The sequence below is a fragment of the Squalius cephalus genome (assembly GCF_949319135.1).
Source record: "Squalius cephalus genome assembly, chromosome: 20".
Taxonomy (NCBI): Eukaryota; Metazoa; Chordata; class Actinopteri; order Cypriniformes; family Leuciscidae; genus Squalius; species Squalius cephalus.
Genome location: NC_137141.1, coordinates 33,247,359 through 33,270,347, shown reverse-complemented (window position 1 = coordinate 33,270,347; position 22,989 = coordinate 33,247,359). Strand labels below are relative to the sequence as shown.

The window sequence follows — 22,989 nt, the reverse complement described above, 5'->3', positions numbered from 1 at the left end:
TTAATATATTTTAAAATGTAATTTATTTTTGTGATGCAAAGCTGAATTTTCATCAGCAAGTACTCCAGTCTTTGGTGTCTTATGATCCTTCAGAAATCATTCTAATATGATGATTTGATACTCAGTTATTATCAATGATGGAAACAGTTGTGCTGTTTAATATATTTTTTTGGAATACTTTTTTCAGGATTCATTGATGAGTAAAACGTTAACAGCATTTATTCATAAAAACAGCATTTATTCAAAATAAAAACATTTCTAACAATATAAATCGTTACCATCACCTTTTATCAATTTAACGCATCCTTGTTGAATTAAAGTACTAATTTCTTAAAAAAAAATAGTTATTGTTCCCAAACTTTTGAACGGTAGTGTATATTGTTACAAAAGATTTCTATTCTAAATAAATACAGTTCTTTTTAACTTTTTATTCATCAAATAATCCTGAAAAAAGTATCTCAGGTTATAAAAAAATATTAAGCAGCACAACTGTTTCCAACATTGATCATAAATCAGCATATTAGAATGATTTCTGAAGGATCATAAGACACCAAAGACTGGAGTACTTGCTGATGAAAATTCAGCTTTGCATCACAAAAATAAATTACATTTTAAAGTATATTAAAAAAGAGAACCATTATTTTAAATTGTAATAATATTTCATAATATTACTGTTTTTTTTTTTTTTTTTAACTGCAGGCTTGATGAGCATAAGAGACTTCTTTCAAAAACATTAAAAATAGTAATGTTTCCAAACTTTTGACTGGTACTGTATATATGTGTGTGTGTGTGTGTGTGTGTGTGTGTGTACGTATGTATGTATATATTGTTTATTTAGATATTTGAGATACAGAATAGATAGTGTTTAATCATTCTGTGATGAGTGTATATATACACTGCATGCAACACAAACAGCTTTCACTGTCATGAGACATTTTTTGCCTCATTTTCAGTTAATTAAAAGCATTTTTCTTTTCTTCCAGGCCAGAGAGAGCATGGCTGGCGTTCTGATGTGTTTAACCTCTCTCATGATGAGCACAGATTCATCTCAGCGTATGTGGCGTCTTTCACATATACTGTACAGTTCCACATCTTAGACGTCTATAAATAAGATGTTCTGTAACACTTTCACACCAGTCCCAATGTTGATGATTTGTGGGTAATTGCTGTTCTTTCACAACAAGTATGGTAGCAACTAAGCAAAGACTTTCGAATGGGATTCGGTGGCAATTACCAGAACTCAACACAGAGTCTCATTCTTACAGCCAGCTGGAGACAGATTCATTACGGGTTATTTTGTACCTGCTGACATTTAGTTTAGACCCAATTTTCCAAACACATCTGGTACCTGACATCTGGAGCCAAATTTTTGTAATGACATCTCCTGTGGTGGCCCTTGGGATATTTCCCAAGAAATTGCAGGTCTCGACACGTATAACAAGAAGGTCAGATGCCGAGCGGGACAGCATTGTTATGTTACCGTCTTCAAGTAAAAAGTAGATGGGTTGTTGGTTAGTTTTAGAAAGCATGTTGTATGATGTCTCCCAGTTTCTCTCCCAGTGGGGAATGCCGTCTTTCCGAGTGTGAATTATCTCACACAGCGTTCTGGAGTTTGGGCTTCAGACGCGTCTCACGGTGTGTTTGTGCTGTTTTGGCCCCACAGGAAGAGCGCGGCTTTGATGCGCTTGTGTGGGCCGCATAATCAGAGCTGACATTGGGACGTTTCTCGAAAAAACACTACGTTCTTTAACTAGGCACGAATGCCAAGACGTTAAATTATGGCCCGTATTCATAAGCCCAGCCTAGAGACATTACATTAATGTAAAACCTGAGTGAATCTGAATATTCTACATTTTTCATATCACTGAAGGACATGAGCAGTTTAATTAAATTTTCAACACCAACACTTTTTATCTGCAATGACAATGTGGATTTCTGGGAGGATTTGTCTTGACATCTGTATAATACAGACACAGCCTCGTGCAACAACTGCAACATAATAAAAAAAGCACCAAGTGAAATATATTAATAATAATATATGTGTGTGTAGCTAACGTTCATGAACTTGAACTGATGAATCATTCACATCAAGACCAAGAACATTAATTTAAAGAAGCCATTTTACAAAGTCTTGATTTTGGTTTGGCACTTTGCTAGAACAGGTTTTCCTGCTTGAATGTTGATTATTTTCCTCATATTCTCCATTGTTGCAGCTACTCTCTTCCCAGTCTGTCAGTAACGCTCTGGGTTGTGTTTCCTGTAAAACGCCGTAACTCGCTGCTTCACTACTATAGTACGATGCATCGCTGAAGAAATCAACTAGCTAGTCACGACTGTTTCCCGAAACTATACTGTCGCAAATTGGTTGTTCAACCACGTTGGTTTATGACGTCATGCACGTGGTGGAGTAATTACTTCTTTTAATGAATCTGTTTGAGATTGAATTAACGCTAAATGTTTACAATGTAAACACACAACTTTGCGATGCTGATTGTGAATGCTCGTTAGAACGATGGTTTCGGGAAACACCGACTCGTTGAACTATGCTGATAACACCGGAACTTGCGAACATAGTTGGCTAACGATGCTTTTGGGAAACACACCCCTGGCAAGATACTCTCAAAGTCATGAACAAACATTCTTCTATAGTAACATTAATAGAACGTTCCTTCAAAGTTATCTGGTCTTTAATAATGTTCTCAAAACATGTTCTCGTGGAATGTTTTAGTTGGACGTTTATCTAACATTTTACTGTTACCAAGTTACTACTTGGAATTCAGAATGTTCAGAGAACATTTAAATGTAACAGTCTCATAATGTTTGCAGAATGAACGTTCGTATAACCAAGAAGAAAAGTGTTTTTTGCCTTTATATACAGTATAATGCATTATGAAGTTATTCATAATACAGTGTACTTTATAATCCATTCATTAAAATGCATTATAATATTCACAGATTCTTTGTTACATCTGCAATTGGTTGTTTGTGGTGTTAAGTACTTTAACTTTCTCTGAAAACTAGTCATTCCCGAGAGCTTGATTATATCTTCATTCCAAGAGAGTCTTCAGATGGTCAACGCTGCGCTGAATCGAACCGCACAAGGGTAAACAACAGTCTGTAATCACTGGTATTATCTAAACTCATTTTGTCTCTGGATGTAGTGAGGAAAGATGGTGTTTTCCTCTGAATAGCAGGTTAGATCATCAGACGTCCCCTTCACAGATGTACACACTGTCCAGACAGGGATCATCAGAAACACAACACATCTGCAGATCCGCCGAGATCTTTCACATGACTTTAGGGCTTTTAAAGGAGAAGGTGAACAGGAGACAGAGAAGATCACTGGCTGTGTCAGGTGAGGCGAGCATACGTACTTGACCAAAGGTCGTAAACCGTGTCTAGAACTCAATCTTCTTCACAATGACGTGTGCTTTTAAACCACTGAGCCTAAAAATCTAACTTTTTACATTACGTTTTGGCCATTTCTAATTATTGCATTGCAAACAAATGTTGCTGCCTTAAATTTTTAAGTACGATCAACTTGGATGTTTAGGTCATTTCAACTTAAATGGCATTAAACTGATTTGAGTTGAATCTTGAATTTTTTCAACAATTTTTTTTTTAAATTTCTTAAAGGGGTGGTTGATTATGATTTCACTTTTCTAACTTTAGTTAGTGTGTAATGTTGCTGTTTGAGCTTAATAAACAACATCTACAAAGTTCAAAGCAAAGGGAGATATTTGCTTTTAAAGAAATCACTTTTTAAGGACTACAACAAATGGCTGGTAGAGACTACACAACATTCCTCCCGGGTTAGTGACATCACAAACCCTAGAATTTACATAAACCCCGCCCCCGGAACACGATTTATAGATTATCAAGACAGAATATGCTAATCAATGACTAGAAGATAGTTAACTCCACATCAGCTACATAAATTTAAACATAAACAAGAAGGTTTTTGAAATTTTCAGGACACAAGCTGTTGAAGCTCTGCCCACTGTGCCGGGAGCAGCAGCTCATTTGCATTTAAAGGGACAGACACAAAAACGGTGCGTTTTTGCTCACCCTTAAAAAGTGACAATTTTAACATGCTATATAGAGCCCTGCATTTCAGCCCGAGCCCGACGGGCCCCGACTTTTTTACGCCCCTAGGGCCGGGCTTCGGGCCAATTTTCACGTCATAGTTAAAATGCGGGCCGGGCCTCGGGCCTTTTTTGGGTTATCCTGCTTTTTATATTTTTAGACATTAATTAAAAAAAAAATATGAGAAGTTGACGTTGACGATAGAAAAACAAACATAGAAAGACATTTCGTAACCTCATAACTTATGGCGTTTTTTTCCTGTCAAATGTCGAGAGCGCATTATTGTAGCGTGAAAGTAGGCTACATTAATATAATGCGCGAGCGCGAATCTCTCTGCTCGCACACGGAATATAATGTGCCGAGCGCGAATCTCTCTGCTCGCGCGCGGGAACTGGACGTGCCCTGCACTTAAAACGTGTTTTAAATACTGGCCATTATAGCCATCAGCTAATCTTAAAATTACACTGACATATGACTGACATGACAGTCTGTCTCACGCACGCACACAGAAGGTTTCCCGTCAGCGCAACCCACGATTCACCTCATGTGCAAATAATGGAGAATATTAAGAGAAAAATCGCATGCGTGAGAAGAATTCGTGATAGAAGAAAGGAGGACTGGGTTAAAACCTTCCACTGTGGATGCTTAGCTATTCTTTTTCTCCACGATGCTCTGTTAGAGACTGTTCTAACTTTTCGTTTGATTGGACTTTATTTTCGTTTAACTGTTGGAAACCTCTGATGTTTTTCGTTTGATTGGACTTTGTTTTCGTTTAACTGTTGGAAACCACTGGAAAAAAAGAATGGCCATGTTCTGTGGTGCATTTTTGAGGTAAGATAATCTGCAAATAATTTGTTTTTAATTTATTTAATTTAATAGGCTATTGCTCATTTCGTTTGCAAGCGCTGTTGCGAGCAGCCTGAGCCTGCCTCAGTATTTCAAAAAAAAATTTTTACTCACTGTGGTTTAATAAATAAACATTTATTAAACTAACTGTCTGTGTGATATGCTTGAAGTTTTTTATATCTATTGATTTTATTGTAGACAAGTAAAGTATTATAGCATTGATTTGAGAGGCTCAATTGATCAAACATGTTTTACTTGCTGTCGGCTCGGTTTGCTTGGTCGTCATTTAAAAAAAAAATGCTCCAAACATTTGTCTAAATTAACCTAATAAAGAAATGAAAAGAAACATTAATTTACATAACTAACAAAGAAACATAACTAACAAAACTGAGCTATTTTAATGGCTGCAAATAGGGCAGGCTGCCGCTGTGTAATAAAAAAAAAAAAAAAAAAAAAAAGCTCGGGTCGGGCTCGGGCTGATAATTCTGATGAGCTGTCGGACACGGGTCGAGCTAGGGCCTGAGCGTCTCGGGCCAGGGCCGGGCTCGGGCCTAAATTTGAGGCCCGTGCAGGGCTCTAATGCTATATAAAAATATCTGTGGGGTATTTTGAGCTAAAACTTACATCTTGTGAACAGAGCATTATACCACCCCTTTAATATATTTTGATGAGTTAAAGCAATGTAAAAACATATGTTGTCATAACTTATTGATCATATGATTTTCCACAGTGTGGGAGGGACTTGTCCCATTCAGTGTCTGATTATGACCCTGCTATGACCCCAAAAAGTATTCGGACAATCAAACACGAGTTTGTAAATTGCATTAGATAACAGAAGTGAGGTTAGTAAAAGCTCTTGCAGCATTTGAGCCCAGATGACACTTGATCTAATGTAATGACATTTTTAAGTGTGCATGAAGTGTCTAAACCCTTTTTGGGGGCGCTGCGGGGTATTAGCGTGTTATTATGTATGGGAGATTCTGTCCAGCTCTATAACTGTGGAAAAATGCATCTCCGAAGTGCTTTAAATGTCAGATTTAATCCATGCACAAGAGTTGATGAGAGCTGCCGCATCTACGCTAGACCTCGGCACACTGTTTACTCTTCAATGTTTGAGTTACTCTCGTAAACACATTAACTCCTTTTCAAGAACTCCTTTCGGTGAAGGCAGTGGAGTGGATAGCAAACATGTCTGGATGCCCTCAGCGTTTTCAGCCCAGCACCTGCGCCACAGGAGGAAAATACCGCAGCATCTCTGGAGTCTGCAATAACAGGTATCTCACCCCCATCTTAATCATTTATCCATAATGCAGCAGGAGGCAGTCTGAAAGCACAGGAATCAGACTCTCGGTTACCTGCTCCGCGGCCTTTGTGAAGAGAATCAGGCCGATATGATAAGATGACCCCGCTTCCAGACGGGTCAGAGCTTTAACCAGACGAACAGATGCTGAGAATATCACTAAACAATATAAGAATAATGTCTAAACCTTAAATATTCATACCCACCCACCCGGGTCATGGAAGACGGCCGCTTTCTTTTATCCACCAGTTCAACTGCAACTGCAATGAAGGACGTGCTTCTATTGAGCTGATGTTGTGTGCAATCATATAAACACATTTTAATCGGAATAAACTCAACTTTTTCTTTATGGTGCATGTGATTGATTTAGTTTCATGGAAATTATTTTTGGTTTTCTGCACTGGCTCGGCGTGCAAGATTTATAGCATTAATTTTACATTTGTGGGGGGAAATGTACCATGTCCGTCCAGTTCTGATGCATCAAATTATCTATATATTTTTAATGCAAAAACATCATTAGCTCTGATTAAATGTATCTGAATGAGTAGTTGAACGTGGTGTGACATGCTGTACTTCATTTAAAACTATTTAAAACATTTCTCCAAATCTTGTATAATTATTACTGGAGTTTGACCAACTATATAATATCTGTCAATCCAAAATCTAGAGACTAGAAAATCACACAGACTGGATGGTGGACTCTTTTACACTGGAGACCATACGAAAACACACAGAATACCCTAGCAACGCCCTGACAACAACTTTAACAACATAGACACTGTTATTAAGTTGAATAATGACACTATTTTCTTCATTCATCATCATTGACTCTGTTATCTTCCTGTGTATTACTGTGAAGCTGCTTTAAAAGAATCTGAATAAAAGTGAAATACAGTAAAACAGTCAGTACTGTAAATAGTGCTATATAAATATACCTCCTTGACTGTGCACAGGCAAACTTCACTCACATCTTCTCTAGTCTAGTTATACATGAAGTTTTTATAGTGACCTAAAATGTCATATTTGTACTACGTTTGTAAATAAGAGAAATGCATACAAATCTGATGATTAAAAAGGAAGAAAAGCATGTGTGACGGTTTTGTAAGTAATATATGAAAGTGCCTGTTATGTTAGTTCAAAAGCACAATGCATAGACAACTAAAAAAGAACATTCAATGAGAAAAGAAATTTCAATATTTGTTTATATTCAGTGAGAGAATGTATGCATTGAGCCAGAATATGAAATGCATGCAAAGCCATTATTAGTCAGGTCCTGTAATCTTTGAGATCATGCAATGCAGTGTTACAGCCCTTATCCAATGCAAGGCAGGACAAATAATGTGAGAATATTGCATTGTGCATTGACAAAAGAATGCATTGCCTGTGAGCTCTCTGTAAACATGCAGTACTTTAATCAACAGTACAGTAGATAAACATGTTTGTTTTGCTGTTTCCTTGTATTTTTTAAAACTGTGATGCCATGAGACCTTTTAGATCCCATCCACTCATACTGTGTTGTTTAGGAAGAACCCGCTTTGGGGATCAGCCAACACCGGCTTGGCCAGATGGATCCCTGCGGAGTATGAGGACGGAGAAAACCAACCCAAAGGCTGGAACGCCGGACGCCAATACAGCGGCTTCCCACTTCCTCTGGTGAGCGGCACAACAATATACAGAATACATGGAAGAAATGACTAGGAATAAGGTGCAAAATAACATGATTCACTGGGGGATTTATTTATTTATTTAAAGCTGCAGTCCGTAGTTTTTCCTCTTTGTCGCCATCTCTGTTCGAAATCTGCAATTGCAGTTATTCGCGGAATTATCAACTTTACGTGGGTTGTGCCTCGGCACGGCACAGCGCGGATGAATCCAATGTTTTGAGGAGAATGTGAGGCTGTCAGTCGGTGTGGATCCTGGCATTCGCAATCACAGATTATACTTTTTGGAAGTATGAGCAACATAATAATTTTCACCGGAAAATGTCGTCTGAACAAGTAACATCCACTTTTGTTCTGACCAACTAAGAGAAAAAAAGCATTGCAGTAAATCCCGCTGATTAAATCTAACGATCGCTTATCATGTCACATCAAACCGTGCAAATCATACTTTGTTCTCAAATTGTTAATGTTAACAACATCAGCATTGATACTCCAAGACATATGGTAAAAGGTTAAGAAAAAAATTACTGTTGATTAAAATGAATAGGCTTGGACTTGATGCTGGTAACCCAATGCGCAAGACAATGGTGACACCAGAATAAAAATATTGATGATTCTGAAGCTGAAAATACAGAATTATTTTAGACAAATATGCTTGCACTCCGTCACTGACTAGATATATTTCAAATAATGTAGGCCTTTTTTTACTGGTAACATCAGACAACTGGTATTATCAGGACACACAAATATTCCCCCATTGCATTATTATACATTATATTCAACATTATATATAGAAGTTTAATGTAGTACTGACACTAAAACTATATACTATTATATACAATACATATTGTCACTATCCACAATACATATTGATGCATTTTTCTATTGCGATATATTGTGACACGATATATTGTTACACCCCTAGTAATTTATAATTATGGTCATTTCGCAATATCTATGGTGGTTATGGCAAGATTTTTTTTTATTATGTTTATTATTTTATTTCTTTTCTTTTCTTTTCTTTTCTTTATTTTATTTATTATTTATTTTTTATTTATATTTGTTTATATTGTTTTATTTTATTTATTTTATTATTTATTTAGTTTACAGTAGTTTAGTCTTTTTTCAGTACAAATATCTAAACATTCTTAAATCATGATACATTTACTTGAGAAGCAAAATTATAATTACTTAAAAAGTCTGTTTACTGAAAAAAAGATTTAAAATTAAATGAGTTTTGCTGAAAACAAGAACAAATATCTGCCGGTGAGGTCAGAAAAATAAACTTGTTTTTCCTATGTATTCTGTTTTAATTTTCTTATCCCATTGCAGACAATTTTTGTTGTTGTTTTGTTTTAAGCATAAACTCACTTAAAGTTGAAACATTTTCCCATAATATCTTAAGTCATTCTGCTTCTCAAGTACGAACGTTTAGATATTTGTACTGTAAAAGAGCCAACATGAAGTAATAAACTGATGATGGTGGTCATAATCATAATGGTTTTCAGGAAATGGTGTGAATGAACTGATAAGAGAGTTTGAGAGAGCATTAGAGCTTGGTGATGTCGTGCATCAAATCATAGCATACTTGTTTGCTTTGCATACATATAAGCAGATTTATAATAAAAACTCTGTGAACGTCTGCCAAATAAGCTTGAGAAACCGTTCCATATTAAACAGCCTGATCTCACATCTACCTGTGACACATTGGCCTTTCCCTGCTCTATTATCGTATTAAAAATGCAAAGCTATGCACGCTGTTTTAAACATGCACAACCTCTACTTTCCAAATTCAAAGAAAAACGAGCATCTCTGCCATCGTGTCTCACTGAAACTATTTTTTTTTTTAATGAGGCGAAGGCAGCAGCACTTCAGTGCAAGAAGTTTCATGACAAATGTTCATATTGTCACATCTCACATGCAGAGACAGCTCGCAAAAACACTTCCGTCTAATATAGCGCTTTAATTGCTAGTGGTTTTAATGACATTTTAACAGGTAAACAAACTCTGGCAGAGGGGTATAATGAGATTTCCTTGACTACACACACACACATCAACATATCAGGGGTCGTTTTCATGCATTTATTTTATTTACCAGAGCAAATCCCAATGTTTTATATGCTCAAGCACAACTGCATCAAATTAAGGTATGGTGTTGAGAATAGTTTAAGTGCAAAGGGTTTTTTCTTTTGTTTAGTTTACTGCAGTTTGGGTTATGAAAGGGTATTTTTTAACCCTATAAAGCCTACTGTATCATATTTCATACACACATTTCTGTGGCCTATAAATGATCAACATGATCAACTTTCTGCCTTCTCGTCGGATTGATGTTACACTTTTTAGCAAGCAAAAGGCCTTGATTGTACAAATGTCTACCTTCAGCCTCATGGTTCATGGTGACTTTTTGCTGTGAAATCTTCGCTGATTTTTGATATTTTATATTGTTACTAATATTTCAAGATCAAGCAAATTAGGTTTACATGATTCATACATCATTTGTTTTTTTGTTTAAAAAAAAAATCATGCGCATCACATAATCATCAGGCTTTCGAGGAAGGTTTATTTGTTCATATCTCAATCATCATTGCATTATATGTTTTAAAACTACAGAGTTTTGATCATAAAACTAAGCGTTTAAGTATCATCTTACAGAGACATATTTTTGGCAGATATAGAGTGGCGACTGATATTTATGTCAGAATTTCATCGCATAATTTGTCTACATTAATATCAACATCTGCACCAAATTGCATATTTTTGCTCAGTTTGAGTCTCTGAATAAAACTGAGCTGTTTTTCCCTCTATATTCTCACTATATCATACTATATGAGCCATAAAAACCTATGATACTCACCATTTTTGTCTAAGGTTTTAATAAACTCTTTTTTAATAAAAGATTTTTTTCATTCTTCATAATAGATTATTTCATATGTCAGACTTTACAGGGTTAAACATTATGTATTAACCTTCAGCTTATAATTATCAAAGGTGAAATCCTCTGACTTTAAATCGAGGAAAGCACCTTCAGAAAATGTAAAATCAGGTTATTTCTATATATTTATGTTCAGTATAGTGTTTGAGTGTAAAAATGATGATCATAATGACGGCAGTGGGAGAATATGTAACTGGTCTCTTATGATTTGATTTCTGTATTTTAAAGGTTCGAGAAGTCAGTAATAAAATCATGCGTGGCTCCAGCGAGTTCGTCCTGGAGGATAAGGTTTATTCCCAGATGCTGGTGGACTGGGGCCAATACATCGACCATGACATCTCCTTCACACCTCAAAGCTCCAGCCGAACCGCGGACTGTCTGAACACCTGCACCAATGCCAACCCCTGCTTCCCCATACAGGTATAACCTAGGCTGGCAATCACCAGACCAAGCTCGATCTTTTAAGATTGAACATTAGTCTGGGGAGTCTGCTCTGTATTTTCTACTGCACAAGAGGCGTGATCAACGGGCATAGTTCAAACGACTCTGTACGCAATTGGATAGTCCTTCAACCAATCAGACCCAGGGTGACGTACTTTTGCAGCGAAAACTCCAGGCAGGAAACGTGTCAACAAACTTGTTGGTTTGGAGCATTGATCAGCGGTTTGTAGAAGCAATGGCAATGGCATCGAGCGATTTTTGCAGGTTGTGCAAAAAAAAAAAACCTGTAAAAATATTTTCATGATTTATCACAACTTTTTATCTTTTGTCAAATCAACTTAGATAATTAATGTGGTTCAGATAACATAATATTTTGAGTATATGTTAATTAAACCAATCTCCTTCATTGTATTAGCTCAAATTTTTTATTTCAACTAACTCAAAATTTTAAGGCAACCAGGTAACTTACTTTTTTACATTAAACCAACAATTTCTTTTTACAGTGCACTCGCGATTTGTTTGCTAAACTAAAGAAGCCATTGAGCATCGTCGAGAGGTTAAAAGGAATTGGATTGGATTAAAACCGCCAATAGGACGCCAGGCGGATAAGCCAGTTTGTGATTTGTGACTACAGTCAAGCTACAGACATTTGACTAATGATTCATATTTGTTGTTTCAACTTCTTTGTGCGCCATTAAACTTTTAAGTTTAGTCGACTTGAAATGTGACTTTGTAGGCCTACTAAGCGACAATTTGGATATTTGAGTTGGCTGAACTTAAAGGGATACTCCACCGTTTTTTCATATTAAACTGTGTTATTCCCTTAACTAAGACGAGTTGATACATACCTCTCTCTTCTCAGTGCGTACACTAAATCGCTCTGTCTTGCGGCGAAACTTTGTTAGCACTTAGCTTAGCCCAGTTCTTCGACTTGGCTCAGTAATATCTTCACTCGTGAAAAATCCTCTCACCGGCCCCCGCTCCCTCTATAGTGAAGATATTACTGTGCCAAGTCGAAGTGCTCACAAGCACTTGCTATGGTATTCCGCCAAACAATATAGTTATCCATTTTACACGCTTAGAAAAGCGCAACGTTTTGTTTTGTGTCACCGTCCTAGGTCGAGTTACACTACGTGAGTAACTGTATTTAAATAGGGAAAACATGGAGGTGTTTGGTAGCTTCTCTGCTTGGCCAATATTGAATGAACTGGGCTAAGCTAAGTGCTAACAAAGTTTCGCCGCAAGACAGAGCGATTTAGTGCACGCACTGAGACGAGAGAGGTATGTATCAACTCGTCTTAGTTAAAGGAATAACATAGTTTAATATGAAAAAACGGTGGAGTATCCCTTTAAAATTTTAAGGCAGCACAAATACTTTTTGTAAGTTGAAACAATTTTAAGTGTTTTATTATTTAAATACTATTATAGTATTTATTAATATTTTTAGAGAGCTTTTATTATTTTATTTTCAGTTGTCATTTTAGTAATCTTATGTGCCTTTATCATACAATGTTTTTTTTATTATTTATTTATTTATTTAAAAATAAATTATATTGTGTACTAGTGGACTAGTTCCCAAATATTATATAATACAGTATTTTATATATATAGCGCAGACTGGTCGTTTTGTTCTAGAACACATTAGCTTTACCAACCAGTGTTGTTAAAAAAAATAAAATAAAAAATAATAATATAAAAATATAAATATATATATATATATATATATATATATATATTTATTTATTTATTTATTGTGTGTGTATATATACATATATATATATATAGTATATATATATATATATTTTATATATAACAACACTGGTTGATAAAGCTAAAGACCAGTCTGCGCTATATATATAAAATACTGTATTACATAATATTTGGGATCCACAAAAGGGTTCTTTATAGGCTAAAAAGTTAGTAAATAAATATTTAAATATTTTAGGCTAATATTAAAATGCATTGATGTTAAGTATTTAATTCATAAATGTTGAAAGTAATGTTTTGGAATTAAAACAAAACTTCAATCTATCCCAATAGGTTCTATACAGACCATTTGTAACATAGAATCCTATAACAAGTTCTAATTGGAACTTTTAAGTGATCTATTCAAAAGAAAAAAATGTTGTGTATGCCTTTGACAAAAACAAAAGCGATTGGCTCTTTAAATTTAAGGGCGGGGCTTTATTTATCGAGCGTCACGATGGCTCTCATTCATTATTCTACGACTCTCCTGCTCATGTCTCTGGTGTTGTGTATTATTAATCATGAGCGACATCTTTTTTCATATGAGAGTCACCGACAGCTTGTTTTCTGCTATTGACTGGATAAGACATTCCCCCAGACATTTCATTAGAATTATCTCTTTCGCGTTGACATCCCGTGTCAAGGAGTAGGTTACTGTTCTCATTTTTAGAATTCATTGACAGAAGTTCATTTCGTTTAAACAGATAAAATGCCATGCGTTTCCTCGGGGGGGACGTCATTGTCTAGCGCTCGCTTTGTCTGATGAGTCAGAGGTGGGAATATATTAGACTCCGAGGACAGTTCGGGACTGTTGGTTCGGAACAACGGAGATGAATCCGGGGAATGTGGCTGAGCACTATAATTAAAAAGAAAATATATCTCATTGATTACTTCTTTATCTCCGGCGAACCTCAAACGCCACTGAAAACGGGGGTCGCGGCAGCACCTTTTTGTTGGCCGGTCTGGATCCTCCGGGGCTCCGAATGCTCATAAAAATGTTGGGAGTTTGTGCCGGTTTGTAACTAATCTCACTGTCCCCAGCCAGAGGCAAGGAGGACACTTCCATAGATATACAAAATAGCTTTTTATTCATGCCCACCCTGAGCCATACACTGCATACTGCATACTGCATACTAATACTCATGATAGACCGGCCGCTCTCGGCATCCGATCATAAATGACAGACAGAAAATAAACAAAAAGATTTGTGATCAATTTTGCAAGCGAGTCCATCCCTGAGGAGCGTGTTTTTGCTCTTCCAAAGCTCAGGAGATTCAGAGCGTAATTGTTTATTCAACATGAAATGACATTGCGTTTTGCTTCCATAATGTGAAATTCTAATAATGACGAAACTGGATTTTAAACATTGGGATTTCGCAAGTGGGACGTTTACCTGTCAAACTTCATTATTACGATGCATCACAAAGCAGAATGGATGTTGTGTGCATGTGTACTTTGTGAACAAATTAGCAACACATCCGAGACACAAGGCAGTGAGGCAATAAAGCATGGAAATGAAATCATATAAACTCAGAGTCATGTGCAAATATGCTTTTTAGTTTCAGCTCAGTATTGATCTTTATGCATATTCAGAAGCATAGCCTACTACATCGATTTACCTCTCATTGATAATTTGCACATGAATAGATTCATATGAGGAATATAGTTCAGCCAGTAATTAATATTCTGTCATTTCTGCAGCCTCGTGCCATTTACAACCTGTATGATTAATATTATTTTTTTCTTCTTCCAAGCAACAATTAAGTGGAAAAACACAGAAAAACGGCAGAAAATTAAAGCGCCATGATTATAGGGCTGGGTAATAAAAATACATTTTAATCAAAGGAAAGTCATTTCAACATTAGTATCGGAACCATCTCTGGATAAATCAGACTAGAAAGCACATGCAATATTCATAATGTTGCTTAGTTTTATATCACCAAAATGAATATTCAAAATATCACCCAGCCATAAAAGTCAATATGACTCGTGCACTTCAATGAGGGCGAATGACATTAATTTTTAGGTGAACTATTGCTATAATTGGGTATTTTCATCACTTGATTTTGCTGATATTGTTAGGCCTTCTCACTTTCATATCATGAATATATAATAAATCGATCCACTTTACAATAAGGTTCATTAGTTAACATCAGTGAATGTATTAACTAACATGAACTAACCATGAGCAATACATTTGTTACTGTATTTATTAATCTTTGTTAAAGTTTGTTAATAAAAATACAGCTGTTAATTGTTAATGTTAGTTCACAGTGCATTAACTAATTTTAACAAGATTTTAATCAAGTATTAGAAAATGTTGAAATTAACATTAACAAAGATTAATAAATTCTGTATACTTGCAGTTCATTATTAGTTCATGTTAACTAATGTTAACTAACGAACCTTATTGTAAAATGTTACCAATAAATCTTCTAGCTCCAACAGAATGTGAGCTTCTACACACAGTAATCTCTCTCTCTCTCTCTTACACACACAGATTCCCGAGGATGATAAACTGTCCAGGAATAAAAGCTGTCTCCCGTTTTTCCGTTCTTCCCCGGCCTGTCTGACCGCCCAGCCCCAGCGAGAGCAGATGAACTCAGTGTCGTCCTTCATCGACGCTTCAACCGTCTACGGGCATTCAGCAGACCTGGAGAAGACGCTCCGAAACCTCTCCGGCTCCGAGGGTCTGCTGGCGGTCAATGTTAAACACACGGATGAGGGAAGGTCGTTCTTGCCCTTTGTCTCGGTCCGGTCGGCGTGCCTCCAGGGTCCCGGGTCGGAGCGGGTCGAGTGTTTCGCGGCGGGTGACAGCAGGGTGAACGAGATCCTGCCCCTGTCTGTCCTGCACACGCTCTGGGTGAGAGAACACAACCGGCTGGCCAGACACCTGACACGACTCAACCCTCACTGGGGGTCAGAGGTCATCTACCAGGAGACACGCAGGATCATCGGGGCGCTGCATCAGGTAACAGACCCCGCTAAACTGGGACAAAACACTTTAACAGATTTAACCTGCAATTGTTGCACTGCATATAATCATATTCTCATTATATTATATTGTCTATGATAATAACATCGTGCGATCTGACATCATCGAGTAGCCTAAAAACACAAAAACACACCTAGAGTGTTTAGTCCAATACTGTACATATGTCCTTGTCTGACTTTTTGTCTTTTATGTTTATATTATTTGATATAGGTCTAGTTAAACAATATCACACAAAGAGTGACACTTTTTCTCCAAAAATCAGCACGATTACAAATATTTTATAATGTTGAGTGACTTACAGTACATTTTAGACACAATATTGCCTGTTTTGTGTTTGATTTCCAAACAAAGCCACAGCAGGAGTGTTTTACGTTTCTGAGCAACACACAGCCGTGTTTCCTTCCTGAATGAATCAGCCCCTTTTAACAAATCGCTTGAATGAATGATTCAATGACTCACTCATTAAGACAGTCGAATGCTTTGTTCCTGAATGAATCAGCCGTTTGAATGAATCGGTTGAATGAATGATTCAATGACTCACTCATTAAGACAGTCAAATGCTTTGTTCCTGAATGAATCAGCCGTTTGAATGAATCGGTTGAATGAATGATTCAATGACTCACTCATTAAGACAGTCGAATGTAGGGCTGTGTATCACCAACAATGTCACGATACGATACGCATCACGATACTAAAGCCACGATACGATACGTATCACGATATGGATCAATTTTGAATTTCAGAGTAACAGTTTATATGTTTATTGTATAACCAGTGTTATAACAGTTGTGATCACTGAAAAACTATTTAGTTTTTGTCATTAAAAAAACAATGAGTTAAATGAAATAAAAAAATTAAAACTATCTTTTGTTGTTTTGACAACAATATTAATGACAGACATATGGCTTCTGTCCCTTTAATGCACGGATCCTGATTTCATTATACTGTCCCATCATGCGTTTTATGCTTAAGACATAACCGACTGTGTTTAGAGGATACTCAAGACCGAAATGTTTGACATCATTTTGCGTGTTTTTGTTTGTTAAAGTGATATAATCCGCGAAAAATAACTTTTGTTACTCGCGAGTTGTTTGTGAGCGCGTCGAGTATAAACGCCTCGTCCGTTTGGGGAGGTGCGCGCGCAGGCAGCGGAGACTCCTGGCGAAAGTATAAACAAGCCTTCACGCTCTTTGTGAAATTGCGTCTCGCAGAAAGTTTTAAAATGACTGATCTGATTTTATAGTCTGTGTGGATTAATTTACTCATACAATCTACATGCTAAAGTGCAGGACTGATTAAAATTATGCGCAATACCCGCAATCCCGCGCTGAAATTCGAGCCCTGAATTGGCTACATAAGCACAACAGTATCGATACGGCAGCTGCTGTATCGATACGCGCATCGTCAGGAGTTCATGACGATGTATCTTTGTATCGATATTCTGAGCACAGCCCTAGTCGAATGCTTTGTTCCTGAATGAATCAGCCGTTTGAATGAATCGGTTGAATGAATGATTCAAAGAATCTCTACTTAAGACAGTCAAATGCTTTGTTCCTGAATGAATCAGCCGTTTGAATGAATCGGTTGAATGAATGATTCAATGACTCACTCATTAAGACAGTCGAATGCTTTGTTCCTGAATGAATCAGCCGTTTGAATGAATCGGTTGAATGAATGATTCAATGACTCACTCATTAAGACAGTCAAATGCTTTGTTCCTGAATGAATCAGCCGTTTGAATTAATCGGTTGAATGAATGATTCAAAGAATCTCTACTTAAGACAGTCAAATGCTTTGTTCCTGAATGAATCAGCCGTTTGAATGAATCAGTTGAATGAATGATTCAATGACTCTCTCATTAAGACAGTCAAATGCTTTGTTCCTGAATGAATCAGCCGTTTGAATGAATCGGTTGAATGAATGATTCAATGACTCACTCATTAAGACAATGGCTGCATCTGAAATCACATACTTCCCAACTATATAGTAGGCATAAAACAGTATGTGAATTCACAGTATTCATAAAAGAGTAGGCAAAAAGTACCCGGATGCTGAAAATTCAGCTTTGATTACTGGAATAAATTACATTTTACAATATACTCACATAGAAAACAGTTATTTTAAATCGTAATAATATTTCACAATTTTACTGTTTTTACTGTGTTTTTTATCAAATAAATGCAGCCATATATATACACATATTTGGTTTAAATGCACAAGATCCTATTATCAGCTGTTTGTTCAAATGAAAACTTCTGGAGAGTAAATGCCTCCCACTGCAGTATTTTAACAAAAAATTATTTCTTTGGCACAATGAAACTTTGACTTCATGTGGAAATTTATGCTAAATATATTCCATAAATTACTTCTGCCGGAAAAACGTGACCTCTGATGGGCAATTACTGATTCTGAATGTCCATAATTTTGAGTCTCATTGTCTCCGCTGACCTAAAGTCACACATCAGCATTAAGAGCAGAAGAACAAACCCGTCAGAACTGAGACACACGGTCAGTTCTGAGTCTGGACGGATGTTTTCACCTGTGCTAAAGACTAAGCACATTTGACTGGAGCTGTAATTGTAGCGACAGTTTATTCCTGCATTATCAGTTTATTATGCATCATTTGTGAGTTGAAAAGAATCACACATTTTATCTTGTTTACCAGTACAAATATCTAAATGTTCTACTATCAAGATACATTTAACCTGAGAAGCAAAATGGCATAAGATATTAAGTCTGAAAAATATATCAAAAGATGCTTAACTTCTTGTGTTGTAGAAAATAAATATCACATGTTTCGTCACCAATCAACTGTAGGAAATGGGGCGGGGCTATGCTAATCATTTTAAAGGTCCCATTCCATGGATTATTTTATTATTTTATAATGTTTCCTGGGGTGCCTTTATAATGATTTTTAGATCAGTTTTTTTTATAATTTAGAAATAAAAGGCATATTTCCTAGCCTGATTTCATCCCCTGATTTGAACGCTCTGTTTGAAGGGGCGTGTCTGCTGTGAGACTTCAGTGTAAACGCCCTCTGCTGTGATTGGCTGACATGCTTGCATATGAAATATCTGGCATTACATGTGGAACTATCTGGAAAACTTTTACTATTACAGCTATTATACGTTTTTACTATTACAGCTATTATACGTTTTTACTATTACAGCTATCTGGATTAACGAATCGTGAGAAGTTTTTTAAGTATTTAGATCTATTTCAATCACATAAAAGGTTGCAGTGATGATGAGCATTGAGCAGATGACAGTCTGTTGATCGCGTGAAAGATCTTATCATTGCAACGCAGTTCCTGCACTCTCACTAATGATTTCACCAATGCAAACATGAGGTATATAAATACAGTAAGAGCTTCGTTGTGCAGTGTAACAGCGTCATTGATTTCATAACGAGTTTTGGCAAGTGTCCAGATAAACTTGCGCTGTGTGATTGACAGCTTGGGCGATTGGAAAGGGATTGTTCTTTGATCGCTTTCTGTATATTAATCACAGTTTAAAGGGATACTTCAGGATTTAGCATTAAGCTTTGTATTAGTAGAAAACCTGTAGTATTTTCGAATTACCATGCTTTCCACCCTCATGTCCCCCTGAGACAAGAGATTTATGTATTTTTTGTCTGGAAAAAATCCTCAGATGACGCAAAAATCGTCATTTTGCGTCATCGGAGGATTTTCTGGCCAGAGGCTAAAGACTACAGCCAATAGGAGGAGCTGTCCCGCATGTTCTCAACCCGCCCATAGGAGGGATCTCACTCACAGAATGTACACACAGTCAGCCGTCTTTCTTTGGAAGCTAAGCTAGCAGGCTCTTGTTCTGTGGAGAAAGCTGAATATAGGAGAAAGCTGAGTAAGTAGGGGTTACCATCCTCCTTTTCCCGGACTTGTCCGGCCGTCGAGATCGTTCAAAATGTACGGGATTCAGCTTTTGCTTTCTGCGGTCGCCATTCATTGTTTACATGCACACCTTTTGTTTCAATCTAACTGAATTCATTCCGATTGGTGAATCTGAATGTAGTGTTTACATGAACGCTAAACAAGTGATCGGTTGATGTGCGTTTTACCATTGCTAAGAAAATTCCCGCTCCTCCGTGAGAGATGCGAGACCCGGCGCGTCTCAGTAATGACGCCACCGGCCTCGCGTCGTTCTCCCGCGGCCCTAGACTCGTCCTGATCGCCACAGTAAACATGATGAATGAATGGCCACTGTAGAACGCAAAAGCCGAATCCCGGACATTTTGGGCGATCTCTAAATCCCTGGCAAACTCATCACGTAGGCTAGCCTTGTTGTTTTAAACTGCGCACTCTTACCGGTAGGCGTGGCCTCCTAAGGCAGCGAAGCAAGTGCATTCTGGGAGTTGTTGTCTTTCATCCACATAAGCCAAAAATACATTTTCTGGCTTTTCTCAGTCTAGAAAGCTCCAAATTCAAAAATTTCTTCACATTTCTTCTACTTAAATGACCTATTTTAAATACACATTCATCTTCCCAGAGGTGAAGTATCCCTTTAAGTAAGATTATTTTCATCCTACTAAGAGAAACGATGTGAAGTTGATCGCTACTTCCATATTAAATCACTACTTACCGCTTGCTGGAATATAGTTGAAATAGTCCCCTTCGTCAGTATGAAACGCTGAAGTCTGCTTGATATTATCCCAGGTTAGAAAAACAGTCCGTGGTGAAATGGACAGAGCAAACTAACAACTTCGAATTAAACTTTTGCGGTATCCGATTATAGATAAACATCAACCACGTCTGTTGACATTTCGCCATCAATACGCCTGTGTTCCTGTGGGCGGAGTTTACGGTTCTAGTGACATCATTAAAGAAGGAAGTAGAGGGGTGTAGTCCAATCCAGGCGTTTTTTGTAGGCGACTTCTGTTAAATAAAATATCTCGCTTGGCATTGAACTTTGAGCTTTATAATTTTACAGATATTATTTATACTCTAACAACAACATTACACAATAACTAAAGTTTGAAACATGGGATCACGAAGAACGGGACCTTTAACACATTCTTTTTTTTCCATAACCAATTAATTAAATTAACGCTTTAAATCAACATCCCTAATATATAGAATTTCAACTTTCAAAAATGTGTACCTTTAAAGATACAGTACGACATCTGGTTAACTGTGTTTGAAGCACCAATCATTTGCATAAACCACTTCAACAGATTGTGTTCTGAAAATATCAAAAGTGACCCGTCTCATATAGTCATCGTTCAGTTCACAGTGTTTATGTAACCGTACAGTGACAGTGTTGCTTACAGTCACATATGCTATTTTTCTCTTGTCTGAAAGCGTCCAATTAAAGTCTGATGGACATGTTGAGCATGTTGAGTATATGTGCAGCTCTGTAAAATACAGTAGCAGTTTTCATAACAGCTTCTTCAATCCAGAGATCTCGTGTCGTATGATTCAGAACAGTGTTGCTTCAGTGTCATTCAGACATATTATTATAGTTCATATTAATATTCTGAGTTTGCTTTTATTTTACCTGTATATTTTCTGTTTTCATTTAAAGTTTTAGTAATTTTGTTGTGCTTTTGTCATTTTTATTTGTTTTTTCATGTCCATTTTTTTTAATCAATTTTTTATTTTAGTTTTAGTTATTTTAGGACATCAGGTTAAACTAAATGAAAATTAGAAATGTTGGTAACTATCTGTATAAAATGTAATTATTTCAGATACAGTTTATTTTATTTCAAGTAACGGAAGTTGTTTATGGTATTATGGTATTTAAAATGTTTAGTAATTTTGTAGTGTTATTGTCATTTTATTCGTTTTTTTTATTTTTATTGAACGTCTAACAAAAATCTATTATTATTAAAACTATTATTAATTCGTTTTTGTTTTTAAACATGTTTAACAAAAAACGTATTATTATTATTTATTATTAATAGTATTATTATTAATTCGTTTTTGTTTTTATTAAAAATGTTTAAAAAGCTAGTTAATAATAATATCAATTATAAATAAAAATAATAATTACTTCTTTAATTCAGTTAAATAATTATAGTAATTATTAGTATTATTACTATTGATTTTTATTACTATTATTAATTAGTTGTTTGTTTTTTAATGTCTAACACACACACACACACAAAACAAAACATTTATGATGTCACTGTATGTCGTTGCATTAGGGACAGATCACCTAAGAATGAAAACTCATGGAATAATGTTCATTTTAAGATTTGTCATTAAGGTGTTCACTCAAACCTGTTGATTAGAAGGGGGTGCACATACTTTCAGCCATGCATGTGATCTATTATTAAACGTTACAGTATAGATGCCTCTTTGAATGCAGTTAAATGATGAATCTGATGAATCCTGCAGTGAACAGACAGAGAAACAGATTCGCCACACTGAGCAGAGAAGAAGTGCAGGGATTAAAGGCCTTGAGCCGTGGACGTATAAGCCTCCTCTTCTCCAAGCGGTCCTCGCCGAATCAAAGACACATTTGATCGCTCCCACAAGCATCTCTAAGGTTGAATGCCGCCCGGGCCCCAGAAATTAAAGTGGCAGAGAAAGTGACAGTAAAGTAGTGAAATGGCACACATCAAACGAGCGCAGTGTTTTAACAAAGTCCCGCAGGGCCCGACTTCACACAACCAGTTAAAACCGTTTCCAGTCCTGCCGTATTAGGGTTTATGGACAGCGGGTTTCGATTTATACGTCCCCTCTGTGTCAGTCAGACACGCTTCTGAAACATCTCTGAAACGCTGGACTATATTCATAACAGCGATAAGACTGGATGAATTTTTGAGGCGTATCACAGGGAGAAAGAGCCTTACAATCTCATCTTATCTCCAGGCACAGGATGTCCCGAAAGACCATCTCGCACAGCCAGGTTTGTGTACAATATCCCCCATAGACCCAGTCCCATTCGCATTAGTGAGCAAATGAACCGTGCACTTCTCAAATTTGCATCTACAGATTTCAGATTCGGAGTATCATTTAGCA

The 22,989-nt window shown here is 36.6% G+C and overlaps 1 protein-coding gene across 2 annotated transcripts in view; it reads left to right on the top strand.

The window, feature by feature from the left end:
* tpo (thyroid peroxidase) overlaps positions 1–22,989 on the top strand; it is a 41,314-nt gene that overhangs the window by 3,505 nt on the left and 14,820 nt on the right. For both annotated transcript variants that reach the window (XM_079854157.1, XM_079854158.1), the window contains exons 3-9: positions 984–1,053; positions 3,022–3,103; positions 3,192–3,355; positions 6,083–6,206; positions 7,756–7,885; positions 11,054–11,245; positions 15,513–15,983. In XM_079854157.1, the coding sequence (XP_079710283.1) occupies positions 996–1,053; positions 3,022–3,103; positions 3,192–3,355; positions 6,083–6,206; positions 7,756–7,885; positions 11,054–11,245; positions 15,513–15,983 (1,221 nt within the window). In that variant the 5' untranslated portion in view covers positions 984–995. The remainder of the gene's footprint in view (positions 1–983; positions 1,054–3,021; positions 3,104–3,191; positions 3,356–6,082; positions 6,207–7,755; positions 7,886–11,053; positions 11,246–15,512; positions 15,984–22,989) is intronic.